At 41.0% G+C, this 21,992-nt stretch overlaps 1 protein-coding gene across 1 annotated transcript; it reads left to right on the forward strand.

The window, feature by feature from the left end:
* The first annotated feature begins 379 nt into the window (after positions 1-379).
* On the forward strand, positions 380-20,088 carry DTWD1 (DTW motif tRNA-uridine aminocarboxypropyltransferase 1). Its single transcript, XM_077829051.1, has 5 exons — positions 380-500; positions 7,158-7,465; positions 9,162-9,305; positions 11,134-11,410; positions 19,731-20,088. The coding sequence occupies exons 2-5, from the start codon at positions 7,190-7,192 to the stop codon at positions 19,958-19,960; spliced, it is 927 nt and encodes a 308-aa protein (XP_077685177.1). The 5' UTR covers positions 380-500; positions 7,158-7,189; the 3' UTR covers positions 19,961-20,088.
* The last annotated feature ends 1,904 nt before the right edge of the window (positions 20,089-21,992 follow it).

The following is a 21,992-nucleotide window of genomic DNA, read 5'->3' on the forward strand; positions in this document are numbered from 1 at the left end:
CGGCTTGTATCAAACCCCAAATCCCAGTCCGCGTGGGGCAGAGAGAGGCAGAAGATTAAGGGAGGGGGCCTCTCCTTTTCCCTGCCCTTACCCTCAGGAACCCCGCACGGTGCCGCGCACCCTCAGTACCTGCCCCTGCCCCAGCAGCGAACAGCGGCAGCGGCTGCAGCACCAGCAGCAGCTCTGGCCGCTGTGTACCGTTACTAAGGCCCCCTAGCAACCAGGCGTCTCCTAAAAAGCGCTCCCTCGGGTGGGTTCTTCCGGTGTCCCGCACGCCGGCAGGCCGAGGCCGGGCCCTTTGGTTCCGGTTGCGGAGTTCGGACCGGGGCCCAGAGTTGGAAGCGCTGCCGAGCGCCGTAGGACTGGGAGCAGCCGGCGTTTCTTTAGGGCTGGAACTGAGCGAGTGGCTGAGGCGGGGTCTCCTGTGATTATCCAGACACGCGGGGGGAGGCTGGGGCTGGAGCTGGGTCAAGCGAGCCAGCCTGCCTGGATTCCTCCAGGTAAACATCTGCCCTCCGTGAGGGCCGGGCCTGGGCACCTGCAGCGCCTCCTGGCCCGGGGGTGCCTGATTCTCGGGCCCCGCCACTCGAGCAGGGGTTAAAGGGGCGGGCTGGTGTTTGTCCAGGGCATGCGGAGGGCCCTCGCTGAGGTTTGCGGGGAGGGCCCTGTGGGTAGATGATGCCCCATTGTGCTATTTTCCGGTCCCCTGTGTGGGGAGTTACCCCATTGCGAAGGGGGGTGTTACTCTGTTTTGATGTCCACGGGGAGGACTGTAAGGGAGTAGTGAAGAGAGGGAGTTTGCTCCATTTAGATGTGTGTAGAGGCGGCTTTTATGGGTACGAGAGGGCTGCCGGATTTTGTTCACAAGGAGCCCTTCCTCAGAGTAGTATGGGCAAGGAGGAGGTGCTTGTTTCAATGACTGGATGGGCCCCTTGTGGTACACAGCAGCCCATACAGGTGTACAGTGCATTGCCCCCTCATTTCAGTGTCTGCAGTGGCGCCTTTAGGACCATCACGTCCAGGCCTGGGAGCAATGGAATCTCTGCTGATGATCATGAAGGCAAGCGCCTAAGATTCTCAGGCCAGTCCCACTTCTGTGAAGGAGCAGACTTGCCTCCCAAAATAGCGTTTGCTCTCTTATCCTGTTAAAAATGGTAGTAGGAGAAGATAGTGAATAGGAAGTATATGTGTTTATGGTGTCTAATAATGTTTGCAAAAAGAAAAGGAGTACTTGTGGCACCTTAGAAACTAACAAATTTATTTGAGCATAAGCTTTCGTGAGCTACAGCTCCGCTCACAAAAGCTCATGCTCAAATAAATTTGTTAGTCTCTAAGGTGCCACAATTACAGGTTTCAGAGTAGCAGCCGTGTTAGTCAGTATCCGCAAAAAGAACAGGAGTACTTGTGGGAGGCTGGGGCTGGAGCTGGGTCAAGCAAGCCAGCCTGCCTCCTCCTTGCCCATACTACTCTGAGGAAGGGCTCCTTGTGAACAAAATCCGGCAGCCCTCTCGTACCCACTCCTTTTCTTTTTGCGGATACAGACTAACACGGCTGCTACTCTGAAACCTGTAATAATGTTCGGCAAGAGAATTTTTGTTATTTTCCAGTACCCCTGATTTACATACCCTTCTGTTTAAATCGAAACAGCAAAGGCCTCAATCCTTTTTAACACTTCATTTGTGTTTCCTATTGCCTTTTTATGGTGCTCTGATCCTTGTTGTTTGTTGCTTCTAAAGGGCCTGTTCCTGTACATTTGGTTTCAATGGAAGATGAGGGAATTCACAACTTTTTTGAGGAAGGCCTCACGACTTTGCAGGATTGAGTCCTAACAGTGCACTATTCCCAGGCCCCAGGGCAGAAATTAGTGAGCAGGGCTGTCATTTTGGAACAGCTTCATTGAGGGTGACTTTGAAAATGACCAATATAGTTTTCAGTATTTCACTGAAACCTATAGAGCAATTCTCCTTCGTGAGAGGTATTAAAATGTCTTAAAATTCATCTAGATGAGGTAGTCTGTCTCTGCATAAGCAAGACTTCTCTGCTGTGGGAGGAGGCTACTCTGCAGATCGAATCGTTATTCGTTATGACTGATTTGTTGTCTGAATCAAGCTCTCAGTCTTACAGGATGTGAAAACTGTATTGCTGTTGTGCTTGCAAAAATATATTACGTTTGTTTTTCAGTTAAGTTTTTGTGTAGCTATTATTTTGAGACCACAGAGGTTTTCCTCTTCCACTAACAGCAGCATTTTTCCTGTCAGCCTCAATGATGAAAATGCTTTGGGGCTTTGTAATTGAACACCACACTGCCATAAGGCATTATATTGAAGAGAATCAGTTTGCAGGCTGGGCATGCATATCAAATCAGAGGGCCTCCTGGCCTCTTTTTTCTCCTTGAAGAATCTGTATGATTAGATTTCAGAGTAACAGCCGTGTTAGTCTGTATTCGCAAAAAGAAAAGGAGTACTTGTGGCACCTTAGAGACTAACCAATTTATTTGAGCATAAGCTTTCGTGAGCTACAGCTCACTTCATCGGATGCATACTGTGGAAACTGCAGAAGACATTATGTACACAGAGACCATGAAACAATACCTCCTCTCACCCCACTCTCCTGCTGGTAATAGCTTATCTAAAGTGATCACTCTCCTTACAATGTGTATGATAATCAAGGTGGGCCATTTCCAGCACAAATCCAGGTTTTCTCACCCCCCTCCCCTTTTTTCCAAAAACCACACACACAAACTCACTTTCCTGCTGGTAATAGCTTATCCAAAGTGACCCACTCTCCCTACAATGTGCATGATAATCAAGGTGGGCCATTTCCAGCGCAAATCCAGGTTTTCTCACCCCCCCCCCCACACACACACAAACTCACTCTCCTGCTGGCATTAGCTCATCCAAACTGACCACTCTCTGCAAATAAATTCCAATTCAGCAGTTTCTCGCTGGAGTCTGGATTTGAAGTTTTTTTGTTTTAAGGCCTGTCCTGTAGTAGGTGACTTCTGGGATTTCCATTTACAACGCACACTTTGCTTCTCTACGAAAGAAAAAGGACACTAAACTTTCTAAACTACTCTATGCTACAAGGGGCCACAGCAATGGTTCCCTCAACCCACCCAGCAATATTGTTAACCTATCCAACTATACTCTCAGCCCAGCAGAAGCAGCTGTCCTATCTCGGGGCCTCTCCTTCTGCCCCTCCACCCCCATGAACATGATACAGTTCTGTGGTGACCTAGAATCCTATTTTTGACGTCTCCGACTCAAGGAATATTTCCAAAATACCTCTGAACAACATACTAATCCACAGAGGCCTCCCTACCAACATTACAAAAAGAAGGATTCTAGGTGGACTCCTCCTGAAGGTCGAAACAGCAGACTGGACTTCTACATAGAATGCTTCCGCCGACGTGCATGGGCTGAAATTGTGGAAAAGCAGCATCACTTACCCCACAACCTCAGCCGTGCAGAACACAATGCCATCCACAGCCTCAGAAACAACTCTGACATCATAATCAAAAAGGCTGACAAAAGAGTGCTGTTGTCATCATGAATAGGTCGGAATATGAACAAGAGGCTGCTCGGCAGCTCTCCAACACCACTTTCTACAAGCCATTACCCTATGATCCCACTGAGAGTTACCAAAAGCAACTACAGCATTTGCTCAAGAAACTTCCTGAAAAAGCACAAGATCAAATCTGCACAGAGACACCCCTGGAACCCTGACCTGGGATATTCTATCTACTACCTAAGATCCATAAACCTGGAAATCCTGGGTGCCCCATCATCTCAGGCATTGGCACCCTGACAGCAGGATTGTCTGGCTATGTAGACTCCCTCCTCAGGCCCTACACTACCAGCACTCCCAGCTACCTTCGAGACACCACTGACTTCCTGAGGAAACTACAATCCATCGGTGATCTTCCTGATAACACCATCCTGGCCACTATGGATGTAGAAGCCCTCTACACCAACATTCCACACAAAGATGGACTACAAGCCGTCAAGAACACTATTCCCGATAATGTCACGGCTAACCTGGTGGCTGAACTTTGTGACTTTGTCCTCACCCACAACTATTTCACATTTGGGTACAATGTATACCTTCAGATCAGCGGCACTGCTATGGGTACCCGCATGGCCCCACAGTATGCCTACATTTTTATGGCTGATTTAGAACAACGCTTCCTCAGCTCTCGTCCCCTAATGCCCCTACTCTACTTGTGCTATATTGATGACATCTTCATCATGTGGACCCATGGAAAAGAAGCCCTTGAGGAATTCCACCATGATTTCAACAATTTCTATCCCACCATCAACCTCCGCCTGGTCCAGTCCACACAAGAGATCCACTTCCTGGACACTACAGTGCTAATAAACAATGTACACATAAACACCTCCCTATACCGGAAACCTACTGACCATTATTCCTACCTACATGCCTCCAGCTTTCACCCGGACCACACTACACAATCCATCGTCTACAGCCAAGCTCTGCGATACAACCCCATTTGCTCCAACCCCTCAGACAGAGACAAACACCTACAAGATCTCTATCAAGCATTCTTACAACTACAATACCCACCTGTGGAAGTGAAGAAACAGATTGATAGAGCCAGAAGAGTTCCCAGAAGTCACCTACTACAGGACAGGCCTAACAAAGAAAATAACAGAACGCCACTAGCCATCACCTTCAGCCCCCAACTGAAACCCCTCCAACGCATTATTAAGGATCTACAACCTATCCTGAAGGATGACCCAACAGTCTCACAAATCTTGGGAGACAGGCCAGTCCTTGCCTATAGACAGCCCCCCAACCTGAAGCAAATACTCACCAACAACCACATACCACACAACAGAACCACTAACCCAGGAACCTATCCTTGCAACAAAGCCCGTTGCCAACTATGCCCACATATCTATTCAGGGGACACCATCACAGGGCCTAATAACATCAGCCACACTATCAGAGGCTCGTTCACCTGCACATCCACCAATGTGATATATGCCATCATGTGCCAGCAATGCCCCTCTGCCGTGTACATTGGTCAAACTGGACAGTCTCTACGTAAAAGAATAAATGGACACAAATCAGATGTCAAGAATTATAATATTCATAAACCAGTCGGAGAACACTTCAATCTCTCTGGTCACGCAATTACAGACATAAAGGTTGCTATCTTAAAACAAAAAAACTTCAAATCCAGACTCCAACGAGAAACTGCTGAATTGAAATTAATTTGCAAATTGGATACTATTAATTTAGGCTTAAATAGAGACTGGGAGTGGCTAAGTCATTATGCAAGGTAGCCTATTTCCCCTTGTTTTTTTCTCCCCCCCCCCCACCCCCCCAGACGTTCTGGTTAAACTTGGATTTATGCTGGAAATGGCCCACCTTGATTATCATGCACATTGTAGGGAGAGTGGTCACTTTGGATAAGCTATTACCAGCAGGAGAGTGAGTTTGTGTGTGTGTGTGTGTGTGTGTGTTTTGGGGGGGGGGGGGGGGGAGAAAACCTGGATTTGTGCTGGTGATGGCCCACCTTGATTTTCATACACATTGTAAGGAGAGTGATCACTTTAGATAAGCTATTACCAGCAGGAGAGTGGGGTGGGAGGAGGTATTTTTTCATGCTTTTCATAAGATCTTCTAAACTTTCCACAGTATGCATCCGATGAAGTGAGCTGTAGCTCACAAAAGCTTATGCTCAAATAAATTGGTTAGTCTCTAAGGTGCCACAAGTACTCCTTTTCTTTTTAAATAGTTCTGGAAGTCTGTCTGTCACAGCACTGTGGTGCAACTCCTGGCTTGTCACCTACACTGGGTTCTCAGGTGTAGTATTAGACTGTGCTTGCCCTGGGGGAATTCTCCCAGTTGAATACAGGGCTTTTAGGGCCCCTTTGTGCCAGCCCTTTTATGTGATGTAGGGGGCCCCAGTATTCTATGTTGCTTTGACATCTGGGATGAACAGTCTACAGTTCTTGCATTAATATTTTGTTCCTCTACTTAAAACAGAACTGTTAAGTTTAACTAAAAAATGCTTTAATTAATATCTTTATCACTGCTGTAGAGACAAATACATCTTTTTTTTTTTAAGCTACCAAAAAAAACCCCCAGCACATCTACAGAAGGTAATGTGAAAATGTTGAGACTTTCTATGATTAAAGTTATTTAAAGTAAACAAGTGGCTCATTTTCAATTTAGGAGCTCAATTTTAGGCACTGAAGTTTGAAAATTTTGGCCTAACATTGGCCACTCTCTTACCACTTCATAAGTTATTTTTCCTCCCTTGGTATCCTGCTGTTATCTCATACCATACCAATATGATTTAACTCGTTAGACTGACCTCACACTTGGTAAAGCAACCCCTCATCCTTTCATGTATTTATGCCTGCTCCTGTATTTTCACTCCATGCATCCGACGAAGTGGGTCCTAGCCCACGAAAGCTTATGCCCAGATAAATTTGTTAGTCTCTAAGGTGCCACAAGGACTCCTCATTATTTTTGTCAATGGCTCTGAACCTGCACTTTATTGCATGCTGGAAAATCACTGTGCCCTCTCAGAATCCTATGCATATCAGTGGGGCTTTGTGTAGGCAAAGGGGTGTGTCCCAACAAATTGCAGGGTTGGGACCTAAACCTGTATACTTATATTTGCAAACGCATACTCCTACTGGAAATTAATGGGACTACTCGTGTAAGTAAAGTTAAGCACATACTGAAGTCCATTAGCAGGATTGAGGCCAAAGCGTTTGCAAAATCGGAAAGTTTACAGCTTGAATTTACAAAAATGCATGTTTGTAACTTTACTCACATGAGTAAAGTGAGTGAAACAACTCATCTGAGTAAAACTATGCATGTGCATGTCTGCATGGTCAAGGCCCGAGTCCTTGCGTTCTTTAAGTCAAGGACCATCTTTTAATCTATGTTTGTATAGCACCTAGCATAGAGGAGTCTGGCTACTGATAGGAACCTCAGGGGGTGTTTTTTTTTTTTTAATATAATCTCTTCAGGATTAATTTGATCTGATGTAGTCGATTTCTGCTGTGATAAGTAATAACAAGTATGTGTTAGTTAAATAGGATGACCACATGATGATTACTTTTTTAGAAATTAGTCTATTTATAGTACATCAGATACAATGTATTTTTCTTTAGCAGATACAGCATATGGTCTGTTTAAAGTAAAGATGTCTTTAAATTCATCTTCATGTTTGAACCAAGAAAGCCATCAGAAATTAAAAAGAAATTTTGAATGTTTGAAAAATTCACAACAACAGACTACTTCATCACTTCAAGATAATCCACTTCAAAATTTACAGTTAGCATCCTGGGAAGTTCTTGAAAAGGCCCAAAAGAGTGGGAGATCAAAGTGCCCAAGATGTGGTAGTTCAAGGATGTTTTATTGTTATTCATGTTATGTTCCAGTTGAAACTGTGCCTAGCAAAGAAATTCCAGTTGTGAAGGTTAGTGAAACATAACCTATTTATGTGCCTATTATTTGTTGGGGGGGGGGGGGGTCTGTGTGAATACATTGCCAGCATTCTCTTTTTCTAGGTCCTCTTTAACACAGTGGTAATGATAGATGAATAAATTATGATAAAGTAGGGTTAGTTGTCTGGTTTAAGGAACCAGATGTAAGAAAATTGATAGTTAAGGTTTCAGTTCTGCAAATACTTATGCATATGCTCAACTTTGCATATACAAGGAGTCCCACTGAAGTCAATGGGACTCTTCATTTGTAAAGTTATGAAATTGAGGGATTAGGACTAATTCTTTAAACTCTTTCTTAAACCATTCTCACCAGAGTTCTCCAAATTGTAAGTACCAGTGGCATAGACATTTTGAAATCAAGATGAGAGTGTTTGCTAAAAAGTACACTCTAGGAATTATTTTGGGGGAAGTTCTATGGCTTGTCGTATACAGGAGGTCAGACTGGACCAGGGGTGGCCAACCTCTGGCTCTGGAACCACATGCGGCTCTTCAGAAGTTAATATGTGGCTCCTTGTATAGGCACCGACTCTAGGGCTGGAGCTACACGTGCCAACTTTCCACTGTGCTGGGGGGTGTTCACTGCTCAACCCCTGACCCTGCCACCCCTTCCCACCCCCTCCCCTGAGCCTACCATACCCTCGCTCCTCCTCCCCCCCACCCCCCAGAGCCTCCTGAACACCATGAAACAGCTGATCGGGAAGTGCTGGGAGGGAAAGGGAGGCGCTGATCGGCAGGGCTGCCGGTGGGTAGGAGGCTGCTGATGTATTACTGTGGCTCTTTGGCAATGTACATTGGTAAATTTTGGCTCCTTCTCAGGCTTAGGTTGGCCACTCCTGGACTAGACGATCACACTGGCCACTTCTGGCGTAGGAATCTGACTCTGTAGTGAGGGTGAGGGTTTGTATAAACAAATGCTAGGGAGCTGCACCCATTTAAACCAAAGCTGAATATGACTCAAAATGTGAACTTAAAAAAAAATAAAGAACTGCTCATAGTTGTATAACTAAGTCAGTTAACTGTTTTCTTAAAATATATTGTTTTTCAGCTGAGATAGGGAATAAAGCTTTCAGAAGTGCCAAGGTCCCATTTACAAAAGTCACTTCACACTTAAATGCCACGGGCCTATTGAAAATTGGACTTTGGCTCATAAGTCAGTTAGGTGCTTTTGAAAATTTTAACCATTGTGCTTGACTCTGTTCACCTTGAAATCAAAGAGTTTTGTATTAATTTCAATGTGTTGAATACCTAATACAAATAGGTGTTCAGGATTGGGAGCATAAGGCTGCTAAATTTAAATGCATAACTTCTTTTGTCCATTATTAATAACTGAAAATTAAAATTGATAACAAAAGTATCAATAGAGCCTTCACTTTAGTGACAGAGTGTCAAGTGTGCACATATAATAGCTAAATTGCTTATTATTAAAAGCAGTGAGTGCTATTTCCTGTGTATTTTAATCTGATCTCCCCCCGCTCCCTATTTTTCATTAAACAGTATAGTTTTTAAGGAACTTCTGTTGAAATTAGGAACTTCCATATTCTTATATATCTAAATCAAAACATTTTTAGGAAACTATATGAATTTACTATATATTCTAAAAAGTTTCTGTCTGGAGATTTCCTAGACATACATCCAGATTTGTTTATATGTCTGCCATTTTTGTTGTAGCTTCCTTTGAAGATTGACATAATTAAACACCCAAATGAAACTGATGGCAAAAGCACTGCTGTACATGCTAAACTCCTGGCACCTGAAGATGTTACCATTTATACATATCCTTGCATTCCGGAATATGAAGAAAAAAGACATGAAGTAAGAAATTCTGTAACAGGGCTGTGCGCTGGGGAAGTGTTCATGTGCCTTTCGTCTCCCAACTCCTGCTGATATTGCACCTCCCCTTTGCAGGGGGAGTGCAGATTCAACTACTCTGCCTCTATTCCTCCATGAATCCATTCCACCCCACCCAGAGCACGTCTCTGCAGTGCATAGGGATATGGACATCCTGCCGGGCTCATGGAAATTTGCCTCCATGTGCAGCCTAAATGCACTGATTCTGTTGTGTCCACGATCCTCTGCACCCACAGAGAAGAGAGAGGATTTGGTTCATTGCGCTTTGTAGCAAGTATTTTACTTACTGCATAGAGCAGAAGTGTCAAACACCAAGCCCACTGGCCGCATTGCCCTGCTTGATGGAGTTATGTGGCCTGCTTGGCATATTCAACTTCTGCAGAATCTAAGCTTTTATTTTGTAAAAAGTAAGTTTCTAGTATTTTCTGGTGCAGGGAAAACCTACCAAATGTAATTGATACATGTTGTCGTCTTGAGTCAGAACAGAGCCTGAAATAATGACTGTGAAGAATGAGCACCCGGTCCTCAATTTCACTGCAGTGAGAATTCTGAAACCTAACAAATATTTATCGTCCGCATTAACAATTGGGAAGGAAAGAGAGTGAATGATTCATGGATGTGGGAATTGGTATTTGCTTCAGGGAAAAGCAAAGAACAAGGAAGAGGGAGAGAAACAGAGGAAGGAGGATAGGGAAGACTGGGGAAAAAAAAGAAAATACTGCTGATCCTAAAGGAGGTCATAAATTCCCATTAAGATGCTGAATGTAATAAGGAGGTTTAATTATTGCATATAGGCCATATTATACTGTTGTTTTGTGTGACATACCATTGACATCTGTGGGAGTTCTGCTGTGATTAGAGGTCAGACTAGATGATCTAATCGACACTTCTGGCCTTAAAATTTATGAATTAATTTAGGCTAACAAGTAGTCCTACATTTATACTCTGGCCCATAATTAAAAGTGGAATCTGGCCATCTTCACAATATAAAGTTGCACCCTGGCATAGAGAAATAGATTAGTGTAAACATCTGCATAGTACCTTGCACAGAAAATATTGGCTGGTAGGATAACTTTGTTTAACACGTATGGAAGTAATACACATGTAGGCTTGGCAGATTTTGATTTTTATATATATATATATATATATATATATATATATATATATATATATATAATTTTGGTGGATATCTTTAAACATTTTATTTTTATTGATTTATGTTTTCACATTGCATGAAATTTTGGGTTTTAAGCAATTTGTCAGTTTTTATCGGGTTTTTTTGTTTGTTTTTAACATTTTCAGTTGCAGGAAACTATGGCTACATCAGACAATAATTATTTAATGACAGCCTGTAGTAAGTTGTCAAGCAGCATTTTTCTATCTTTGCCTATCTGTAAATTTTCAGTTATTGGTGGTGGAAACATTTTTAGTCTGTTTGGATATGTATGGTGAAATTGATATTTACTGACATTTACTGTTAAAAGCTAATTCTGCCAAGCCTGTACATATTTAATGAAACCCTTGCAAATAATTAATTTAAACAAATCCCTTACCTTAATTTAGTTTTTCTTTTACCCTGTCTCTCTTCTTACCCTTTGGGGCATTTGAAATACATTTTCAAAGAGAAGTTCACTTTCATCTTGTATGGATTTAAATGGTTTTATTTGTGTGTGGATTGCTGTACAGAATAGGTATTTTCTTTTTTAATAGAAAGTTTCTGGTAAAGTTTCAAGAACTTTTAAGATTTTCTATCTAAATGGCACTCGGATCTCTCTATTTGTTTTCATTTTAGATTGCACTTATCTTTCCTGGTCCTAACTCAATTTCGGTAAAAGATATTATTATCCATCTGCAAAAAAATGTTCAGAAAAATGTTAGTTGTGGCAATGATGATGATTCTTCAGCAGAGCCATTTCTCAAGAAAGCAAAAATAGAAACAAAAGAAGATAGAAACCTAAGCGAAGACAAATCAAACAGCAGGAGTGAAGACACTGTACTGAAGAAAGTAATATTTATTGACAGTACTTGGAATCAAACCAACAAAATAATCACTGATGAGCGACTCCAAGGTAAATAAGTAAATAAATAAAATGGGATGTTACAGCTATAGTAAAGTGGCTAAATGAAATATACGTATTTCTTTCCTAAATGCAAAAGACCTGATTGGATACCATAGTGATGAGCAGGGTCAAAATACATACATGAAAGTGGATCTGAACATACTTCACATCAGGGGTTCAATTATATGACTTAAAATGGAGAAATCTAAAGGTGTGGCCGTTTTCTTGTTTGGTGTCATTCCCCCGCCCACCCCGGCTTTTGTCAAATATCTGAACATGTTGTGTTACACAGAACCTAGTTCTTCCTGACAGTATCAATAATGCCATCAGTGGAAAACATAATACGAGCATTGTTGCTTTTATTATGAATTAGCACAATGTACTTGTAGTTCTACACAGCCTTCATTGTGTTATATTGATTAGAAGGACATATTTAAGCATTCCACAGAGAATTAAAATGCGTAACAACAATTTGGCAGTTTTATACTTGTGCTATGTAGGGCTCAATCCTGCTCCCATTGAAATCAATGGCAGTTTGAAAACTGACTTCACGAGAGCAAGAGCAAGCCCTTAGGTTGGAAGGCACATTTCCTTCATTTCTACTCTGTGTATTAGCAAGTATGTATTTCTCAACTTAATTTCTACCAGCGTATGGAGTGGGCATCACAGGTTTCCTGCATGGAAGATGAATGCTGCTTTGCTGCCCAGTTAGCTCATTAAAAATACTACATATGAGCATAATTTATTATCCAATAAAAATCCTATTACTAAATATATTTAACATAAAAATTCTGTTATCAAATAAATTGATATACACTACAGTGATGTATTGCTTTATCGCATGGAGTAAATGTGAACTGATTTAAGGCACTTAATAATCCTGTTCACAAAGGATGAAATCCAGGAAACCAACATGCAGCTAAGAAACTTGGGATTTATATGGATGTCTTGTTTGTATCTAAGGAGAGAAAATCCTCCCCCCTCCCCCCCCTTTCAGGGCCAAGTCATCGGACTGCACCATAGCCTATCCCTGTACCTATTTCAGCCTAGGGGACAGAATGGTAGCTTCTGCCTTCTAATCTTCTAATCATTGTGGTGGTCATCAGCCCATCTGTTGCTCGTGCCTATAACCTGCAGGCACATCTTTTGACTTACACCTTTTTCTAGGTCCTCAAATCCAGGCTAAACTTAAATCTTGCAGAATCTTTTGGCATAACATCTCTTAAGATATGACTATTCTTATCCATCCACACAGCTAAAATTCTCCTCCAAGCTCTCGTCATCTTGATTACTGTAACATTCTTTTCTCTGGCCTAGACAAATGCAATCTTACCACACTTACATCCATTCGGAATGCTGCTGCAATGATCACTTTCCTAGCCCATCACTTTGACCACCTCACGCCTCTCTTTGAATCCTTCCACTGACTCCCCATTCTCTATTGCATCAAACATAAGATGCTTGTATTTAGCTTCCAGGCACTTCACAGTAAATCGCCACCTACCTATCACCTCTCATTTGCCAGTGAGCTGTCGATGCGTGCCTCCAGTCAGCCCATGATGCCAGCCTCCATCACCCAATTGTTACATTTTCAAATAAATGCTTTTGTACTTTCTCCCATGCTGCCCTACATGCTTGGGAGAAGCTCCTTGTAAATGTCCACACACTTACCTCGTTTCCATCTTCAAAACTCCTTTTCTGTGATGTCGACAAACAGCTCAAAAACTGTTAGGCTGCTGGTGGGCAGAGATCACTGCCTAGCTTGCTGACCAATACTCTCATTGTTGTTTACTTGAACTCCCCCATCTGTCTGTGTCCGTTGTCTTGTGTTATACTTACACTGTAAGCCCCTTAGGGCAGAGACAATCTTGTTCTGTTTGTACAGTGACCACCATAATGGGCTCCTGGTCCATGACTAGAGCTCCTAGGCGCTATAGTAATACAAATAATAATAAGGTAGGGATTTCGTCTACTTAAGAGTTGACCCAGTGGACCCTTCCCCAGGTTATATAATCCCAAATTCTCTACTCCACACCACTCTTCTAATTCTAGTCTAGTCAGAATCTTATGCAGTCCTTGTCACCAACCTACCTGAGTGCCTTCCAGTAGTCATTAAGTGATGTGACTAATATGTGTTACATGTGGTTCATTCTCTCTTCTCCTCTCTCTATGAGTAGGTTAGTGTTTTGTTTTTTTAATATGTACACACTATGTGTTTATATTAGAGAAAGTAAGTCAAAAAAGTACACCTTGCACTTGAAGCAGAAGGTGGTGAGATTTGTTCTGGTCCTTAGTTCCCGTGGAAGTTCCTTCCATAGTCTGGGGTGGTTCTTGACAAAGCTTTGTCTCCTACACAGATGAGCTTTGCTGTTGTGATAGAAAATTCCATGGTGTCTAATGAGTGACTGCAGTTTTCATTCTGGAACAGCACCTTGAAATTAAGGGCGGAGACCATGAATTTGAATTGACATTCTGTGGCAAGCCAATGTAGAGAATGGCAGACAGATTTGATAACCTCCATTTTGTTCAGGTTCAGTTTCAGCTAACTCTTCTTCCATCTTGGTTGTGGTGGTGGTACAGTTGTACATGGTGAGAGATAAGTAGAGCTGTGTATCATCCCCATATTGTTGGCATGTGAGTCCATGTCATCTTACCAGTTCATCTCGTAGCTACATAGAGATGACTAAAAGGACCAAAACCTGAATTGTACTTTCTGCACCCTCTGCTAATAAAGGCATTTGGTTCCATGCTAGCTCTGCATAGACTCCCTGTCCATGCCACTCATGTCTCCCTCAATTCCCCCTATTATACCTCAAATAGGACTAGCTGAGCTTGTGTACTGCCTTAAAGGCATGAATTTCACCCCTACCTCCTACACTATGGACTTGTTAGAAATTCTTTTGTGGGTTGGTTGTATTATTTTTCTCACGGGAAAATTGATGGCATTCACATCGGTCTGTATGCACCTCAACTGCACCCATCAGAGTTACACAATCACTATCATTCTTCTGTTGCCAAAAAATAAGTTACTACAGTATTTGTTCAAATAGATAAACTTAAAAGAAATACTGGAGAGAACCATTAACGAAGCGTGCCAAGAAAATGTAAAATAAAGTCTGTGTTTTGTAAGCCTGCGTTTATATATTTCAGTAAATCTAGCTAATTGCACTTACAAGTGAAAGCAATACGGGACATCAATTAGCCTTGGAAATAGACAACCTAGGAGACTTGCACATAATTAAGTATTTCTAAATCTTATTAGGAAAGTGGTGTAATATATCTTTAGAAAACCAAACCAAACCCAATTGCATTACAGACAGGAAATATTTGAAAGTTGCTAATGCTTTGTTAGGATTGATAGATTACTTCATTAGAAATCAATGATCACTGGATCTAAAAAGTAAACTGTTACATTCAGTATTAATGATTACTTTCCCAGAGGTAATGCAGCATAAGTATGGCTGTTAAAGTAGAAGATTGGGTAGGTAATTTTTCTGTAGGCTTAGTCAAATCTCTTTTATTAGTTTACATATTCTCTTTTGCAAATATATGCCATGCATCTGCTTCAGTTTTTAAAGCATCTATGCTCCCTTCTACTTCTGCAAGTAAATGATAGCCTGTAACTGTACATGGAGGCTACTGGAATGTGGCAGGAACTATCGCTGTGGCATGTTGCCCCTTTATCCCGTCCTCTGGAGCAGCGGTGGGCAACCTGCAGGCCACACACGGCCCATCAGGGTAATCCACTGGCGGGCTGTGAGACTGTTTACAGTGATTGTCCACAGGCACAGCCACCTGCAGCTCCCAGTGGTCACGGTTTGCCGTTCCCGGCCAATGGGAGCTGCAGGAAGCCGCGCATGCTGAGGGACGTGCTGGCCGCCACTTCCCACAGCTTCCATGGGCCGGGAATGGCAAACTGTGGCCACTGGGAGCTGCAGGTGGCCATGCCCGGACAGTCAATGTAAACACTGTCCCGTGGCCTGCCAGCAGATTACCCTGATGGGCTGCAGGTCTCCGCTGCTCTGGAGGCATTTTGTGAGGAAGGTGCAGGTCTGCAAAGATTTCCTGCCCCTGTTTCCCCACCCAAAAAAAACCGGGAGATGGGGGAACAACTTCATCAACTCCTGTAGGCTCCACCTATAAATAATGTACAAATCCTTGTTCTTTATGATTTGGACACCAAGGGTGATTCAAGGGACAACAGTTGGTAGGAGAGCCCTAGCAACACAGAGGCAAGGGACCAATATGTGGCTTCCCTTTTCTTGGGCTAAATTCCCCAAGATCCACAGAGATGTTGAGAATCTGCAGATTTAGAGAAGGGGGCTGAACCCCTTTCCACTTCCACATAAGGGACAAACATAGCAACCAATTCAAGAACTGTAAGGAAATTCCAGTGAGCTGAAACTAGTGGAGTTCTGAATCCCCTGCACAATAATATCCAACATGGGGATTCAGCAGAACCCTTCAGCATCTGCTTACAGTCGAGCATGTTCAAGTGCTTCGCAGAATCAGGGAGTAAAGCTTTAGTTGTTGAATAAAACTACAGTGTGTTGGATTAAGATTCACATACTCAGCAGTCTCACAAATCTTTATCAAGACACAACACTCAGCAGGTGGTGATCAGTTACTTGTAACTGAGAAGCTCATCAGCATGATTTCATCACAGTCCTCTCCAGAACCTCCCTTTGTTGCACAAACTTATTTATAATTTATCTTTTCTTACACATTATATATTAGTCTCTCATTTTCATGTTAACTCTCCTCCCCAACACTACAACTTGTGTTACTTTAAAACTGTATTTTCTAGTTTTTTAGCGGGGTTTTTTTTTGGTCAAAAACAATTACTTTGCAATTTCTTACACATGCGCAGTTCTACTTTTGCTTATTCTGTTAAATGTGGTTAGAACAGACCGGGGTCAGCAACCTTCGGCACGCGCCCATCAGGGTAATCCGTTGGTGGGTCACGAGACATTTTGTTTACATTGACCGACTGCAGGCACGTCACTCCCCTACAGCTCCCATTGGCCGGGAATGGCGAACCAAAGGTTGCCGACCCCTGGAACAGACTCTTAAAATTCACAGCAGGCCTCTTTCAAGCCTAAATGTGCCTTCATTCCCAATACAGTCATTAAAGTAGATTAGAATGGGAGCTTGCAGGTTTTCATATCTATCATCACAGGTCTGGATGTAATTGTGAAGAAGTATGGTTGCTTGTGGTGATGATAAAAGCACATAGAAAAAGAATGGGAGCATAAGAACTAAACTCTGAAAGGTGACCGTCGGCCAAATGAAGTGCATGTGAGAGAAAATAGCTTCTGTATGGACAAAATTTGTTTGTTCTCCATATGTGTGTGTTCTAAATGTCTATACTTCCATCCTGCCTAAATCCCAGATTGGCACAAACATTTATTTTATTATTTGAGCTCAAAATATGTGGATACTAAACATGAAAACAAGTCAAAATGTTGACTTCCTGGATAGTCTGAGTTACTCTCATAAGAACAACTAGTGTTTGTAACAAAATATTGCCTTTGGCTATATAGATACAGTACAGAGATGATGGAAATATGCTCAGTAAATAGTAACACTTAACCTCTTCTAAATTTTTTGTTCTGAAACTCTTAAATACTCTGTGCTGAAATTAATTGATCCTGTGCCTGTATTCTCATTGGAGTCCGTGATCTGACTGTTGTTTAACATCTTACTTCCCTTTCCCTGCCCCCAAATGTTAAGCAATGGGAACTTTGTATTGGAGGAATCTTCCCTAAATTTTACTTTACCACTTGTAAGGTGAAACCCTGATTCTACTGAAGTCAGTGGGAGTTTTGCTATTGACTTCAGTTGAGCCAGAATTTCACCCTTATTCTTTTGGTTTATTGGGTACTCCTCTGTTAAAAGAGGTCACTGAAACTTTATATAGGAGATAAACTAGTGTCATGAAAACTGCCTTTAGTGTAAAAATTAAAGGAAATGATTAGCCTGTATCATTTTTATTATCCTCAGTTTAGACACATTTTTCATTACCAGTTTACATACTGTTTAATGCCTGTTATAACATAGTGTACTTTGAAAAGAAAATTCTATTAATATTCATGTTGTTAGCTGTGAAATAAATAGCTAGACTCACCTTGTGATTGCACCAGAAACAGTTAAATGTTTCTGGTGATTGCACCAGAAACAGTTAAATGAAGCTATATAAAAAGTACAAAATTGTAAGTGCTGGGCTACAGGCCAGCTTGGGCTCCTGAAATAGGGCCATTTGGAGATGGACCAAACTTCTCTGTCTGTAATTTCCAAGCAATTCTCAGACCATGTTGTAATTACTGATGTTAAATTATCTCAAGATACAGATTTTGCATCTTAATGTTAACATTTAAGAAGATAGTTCAGAGCCTGATTTTGCGAACATTTATTACACACTGTAGTGCTTGCTAACCTAATTGATCCCATTGACTTATTATGCATTTTTAAAGAATTTTCAGAATAGCTGACGTGACTTCAATGGGGTTTTTTTAGGGTAATATGGGATTGCACTTCAATAAGATTATTTAGGGATCAGTAGTGAGGAGGTTGCAGTGTCAGGGCCTTCAGTGGCTTTTGAATCATTGCATGATTGAAATCAGCATAATTTATTTACTTTTATTCAGTTTTGTAAATATAACGAACATTGTAAGATATTCATGTAAAATGGGCCATATCATATCATTAGGTTTTAAGCAAAACTCCACTGATTTCAGTTCCACTGAATGAGTTCTGCTTAGAAATAGATGATGTATTGAATATATATTAAGCACTACTCCGCCTTCTCTAGACACGTTAATTTCAATAAAATAAAAAAAAAGTAAAGGAAAAAAGCAGATAGTAAACTTACATTTGTCACCAAGCCCTTGCATGCCCTGCCTTCATCAATTTTCTTTCATAAGTGACCTGTTATAGCCATTCCAGACATCTCAAAATCAAATGCCTGCAGAACTATACCTTCCACTCTAAGGCCCTTAGCCCCATCATACAGTTATGCCTGGTCTTGAGTCTTTGCAGGATTGGGGCTTAAGGTCGTGTTGCTGCAACTTGATCTATGTGGGCAGGCCTTAAGCCTAGATAGAGACACATGGAGTCAATGGTATTGTGATCTATCATGAAGATCAAATTGTAGGGTCTGGGCCTCAAGTAGAAATATTTATAAAACTTACCTTTTTTGACCCCAGTGAGGATGGGGGAATTATTGCCAACATTAAAAAGCAAAAACAACAACAAAACCCCTCCATAGCTGACAATTGTGTGTATCTTTGTGATGTTACATATAAGATTGGTGGGATTCGATTTTTTTTTGGTAAATGTTGATTTCACAGTACCCATGCAAACCTAGGGAAAAATGTCCATCAATGGTGATGATGAAGGTTAAGAGTCTGTCATAGATATTTTCAGTAAAAGTCAGGGACAGGTCCTGGGCAATAAACAAAAATTCACCTGTCCCTGACTTTTACGAAAAATACCCTAGGACACGGGGACAAACAGAGCACTGCTGGGGCTTGCAACTGCCCCGGTCCTGCTGCTGCTCCTGTGGCCTGGGCTGATCACTGCTGCTTCAGGCCCGGGGGGCTGACCCAACCCCTGCTATTGCGCCAGCGGGCTCAGGTTTGGCCGCCGGTCGGCTGTTCCAGGGGCCACTGCTCCAGCCCTGCTCCAGAAGAAGTCATGGAGGTTCCAGAAAGTCACGGAATCCAGGACCTCCATGACTGAATCATATCCTTAAAAATAATTGAAACTTCCAAATAAGCGGAGTAAGAAAAAAGGTGCTTGAGAACCTAGAGTTTGATTTAAGGCTATTTGCTCTGTATTTTTTCATGTGTGAGGTTGATGATTTGTGTTTAACTGTTAAAGTTTTAACTTTTTTAATCTTAATGTCTGCTTGTGAGTAAATAATTGTTAGACTCCACACATGATTTACTGTAATTGTGAAAATTTAAATCAATAAAAATGTAAAAAAAATATTTAAAACCCAGAATTTTATGCAACTGTAAAAATTAATTGATAAAAATGGAAAGAATGCTTAAAAACAAACCAATATCATCCATCAAAATTATAAAAAAATTGAATTCTGCCAAGCCTAAGTATATAATAAATACCTAGCTTTTATCTAGCACTTTTCACTATTACCCTCATTGTAGAAATGGAGAAACTGAGGCACAGAGAGGCAAAGTGACTTACCCAACGTCACCCAGCAGGCCAATGACCAAGCCGTTAACAGAACCCAAGTCTCTCAATTCCCAGTCTGGAGCTCTGTTTGTTAAGCCAGCCTGCCTAACATTTGTCCCCTTTTTCTTGGCAGGGTTACTACAAATTGAGTTGAAAACAAGGAAAACTTGCTTTTGGCGTCACCAGAAAGGAAAGCCAGATACATATCTTTCTACAATTGAAGCCATTTATTATTTTCTCGTGGATTATCATCAGGAGGTTTTAAAAGAGAGCTCCAAAGGACAATATGACAACCTGCTTTTTTTCTTTTCATTTATGTACACGTTGATAAAAAACGCCAAGAATTCTGCAGGAAAAGAATAAGCCAAGCTATCCATTTGTCTGTGAATAGCACCATGTTTGTCTTTCTTTAATTATGATAAAGTGTAGTAACACAATTTTTTGTCTGAATGACATTTGAGTTCAATAATAAAACACAGCGTATTACAGTCTGGAGTTGTCTGTAATGCTGCTCCAAATGCAAGAGCAGGATCTGGCTGTGCACACACTTATTTCAATGACATTATGCATGTCCCTAAGGGTTGGCCAGTTAGGGCCTACTTTGTGAGTCTGACCCTGCAGTACACACCTTGGGTAAAACACAATGTGTCGGAGGCAAGGAATGGAGGATTAAGACCTCAGACTGGAAATAGTAAGATCTCAGGATTTTAAAGAGGAGTTAATATGTCAACATGGAATCTCTTTTCTAAAACGTACAATGTAATTCAGGTGATTATACTGTGTAGGAATGTGCTCTAACCAATCAGGTTGACTTCTTGCTGTTGATATTACGATTGCTTACTGAAATGATTAGGACAATATTTCCTCAGGGGAAAAAAATTAAAAGACCCAAGTTAGTTGACTGAATGGAAAACAAATGATAAACTTTGTTAGTTTTAAAGCTGGAAAAATGATTTAGTTATACAGATAAAAATATAGGCCTAGATTCATAAAGGTACTTAGGTGGGGTGATGCTGAGCAGATCCTGGTAAAATTTTTAAGTGTAGACCAGACCTAAGCTGGCTAGATATTTCTGTCTTTTTCCTATGTTGGTGAGGGAGTCACAAGTCTTGCAAAAGAGACAAGAGAAATCATAATAATTAACCTTTTTCAGAAATCTGTGAGTTTATTTTAGCTGTATCTTTTTTTTCCTCAGTAAACTTGGCCAATTTTCCATCTGCACTGATCCTTCTCTCCCCTCCCAAAGGGGAGCCTCAGTATCCGAGGGCAAGTAAACAGCACTGTGAAAAAGGCATTAAGAATTTCTGTTTTTAAACTTGTATAGAACTTGTATAGAATTTTGTTTGGGGCCATCAGATTAATTAATTGTTGTTTTACTTTTGTCTGAAGTGTACCAAGGTATTAAATTAATCACAATAAACAGAGCAAACTAAAGAGCCATTTTTTCAGACCGCTTCTAGCTAGTCTCCAGTTTTACATGTCCACCCAATTTCACTTCTTCAGATAGGCATGAAACAGGTATTTATTAATTTTTTTTGCACATGGAAATCACTCTGTGTACATACACAAAAGTGAAGGTCAGGACTGACCATTTGGCCCTAGGAATAGAAAGATTTAGTTAGTATGCATGAATTAAAATAACACTGTTCATAAAAGGCACAGATTCAGGGTCAGAATGATGAACAGCATTTCAAATGTGATGGTGCAGCTACTAAAGTGAAAAGCAAGTTTGTGTGTATTTCTCTTACAGAAAGAAAAATCTCCAGCAGCCATCTCTGTCAGCTATTAGAACAACAGATTTCTTAGTCATTTGTTTTTATTGTTATTGAGAGAGGTTATTTGGCTTTTCACAATGATTAATGCTATTTCCCCTGGTATGAATTTTGATGGTCTTTTTGACATTTTCATCCGTACTTGTGTTTCTAAAACAAAGATTACTTTAAGAAAGTCAAAGAAACACTTTAACAGTGTATAATAGTTTGAGAAGAAAAAACTTTCACCCATTTTAAACCCATACAAAAAGTGAACTCAGTGACCTAATGTTTTACAAGAATCAATCAGAGGAGAAAATTTTTTTTTTTCTTCCAAGACATTTCCCTGAAAACATGTTTTTTTTATTTAAATGGTAGAGGTCAGATAAAAGCTTATATAAGCTGGTCTTCGTTACTTTTGGAAAAGTACTTTCATAAGGTTAAAAACATTTTCCAAATGTAAATTTGGGTACCTCACTTTATTTTAACAATGGGAGTTAAGAAGCTATTCCAAAAGTAAATTAATTTTAGTTCTCAGATGAAATCAATGTACAGGCAATATTTAAAATCTGGAACATTGACTCCAGAAAGTTGGGTTCAGATTTTTTTTTTTCAAAATTAACTTTGCTAGAGGGGTACACTAA

The sequence above is a fragment of the Eretmochelys imbricata genome, chromosome 10, assembly GCF_965152235.1.
Source record: "Eretmochelys imbricata isolate rEreImb1 chromosome 10, rEreImb1.hap1, whole genome shotgun sequence".
Lineage (NCBI taxonomy): Eukaryota > Metazoa > Chordata > Testudines > Cheloniidae > Eretmochelys > Eretmochelys imbricata.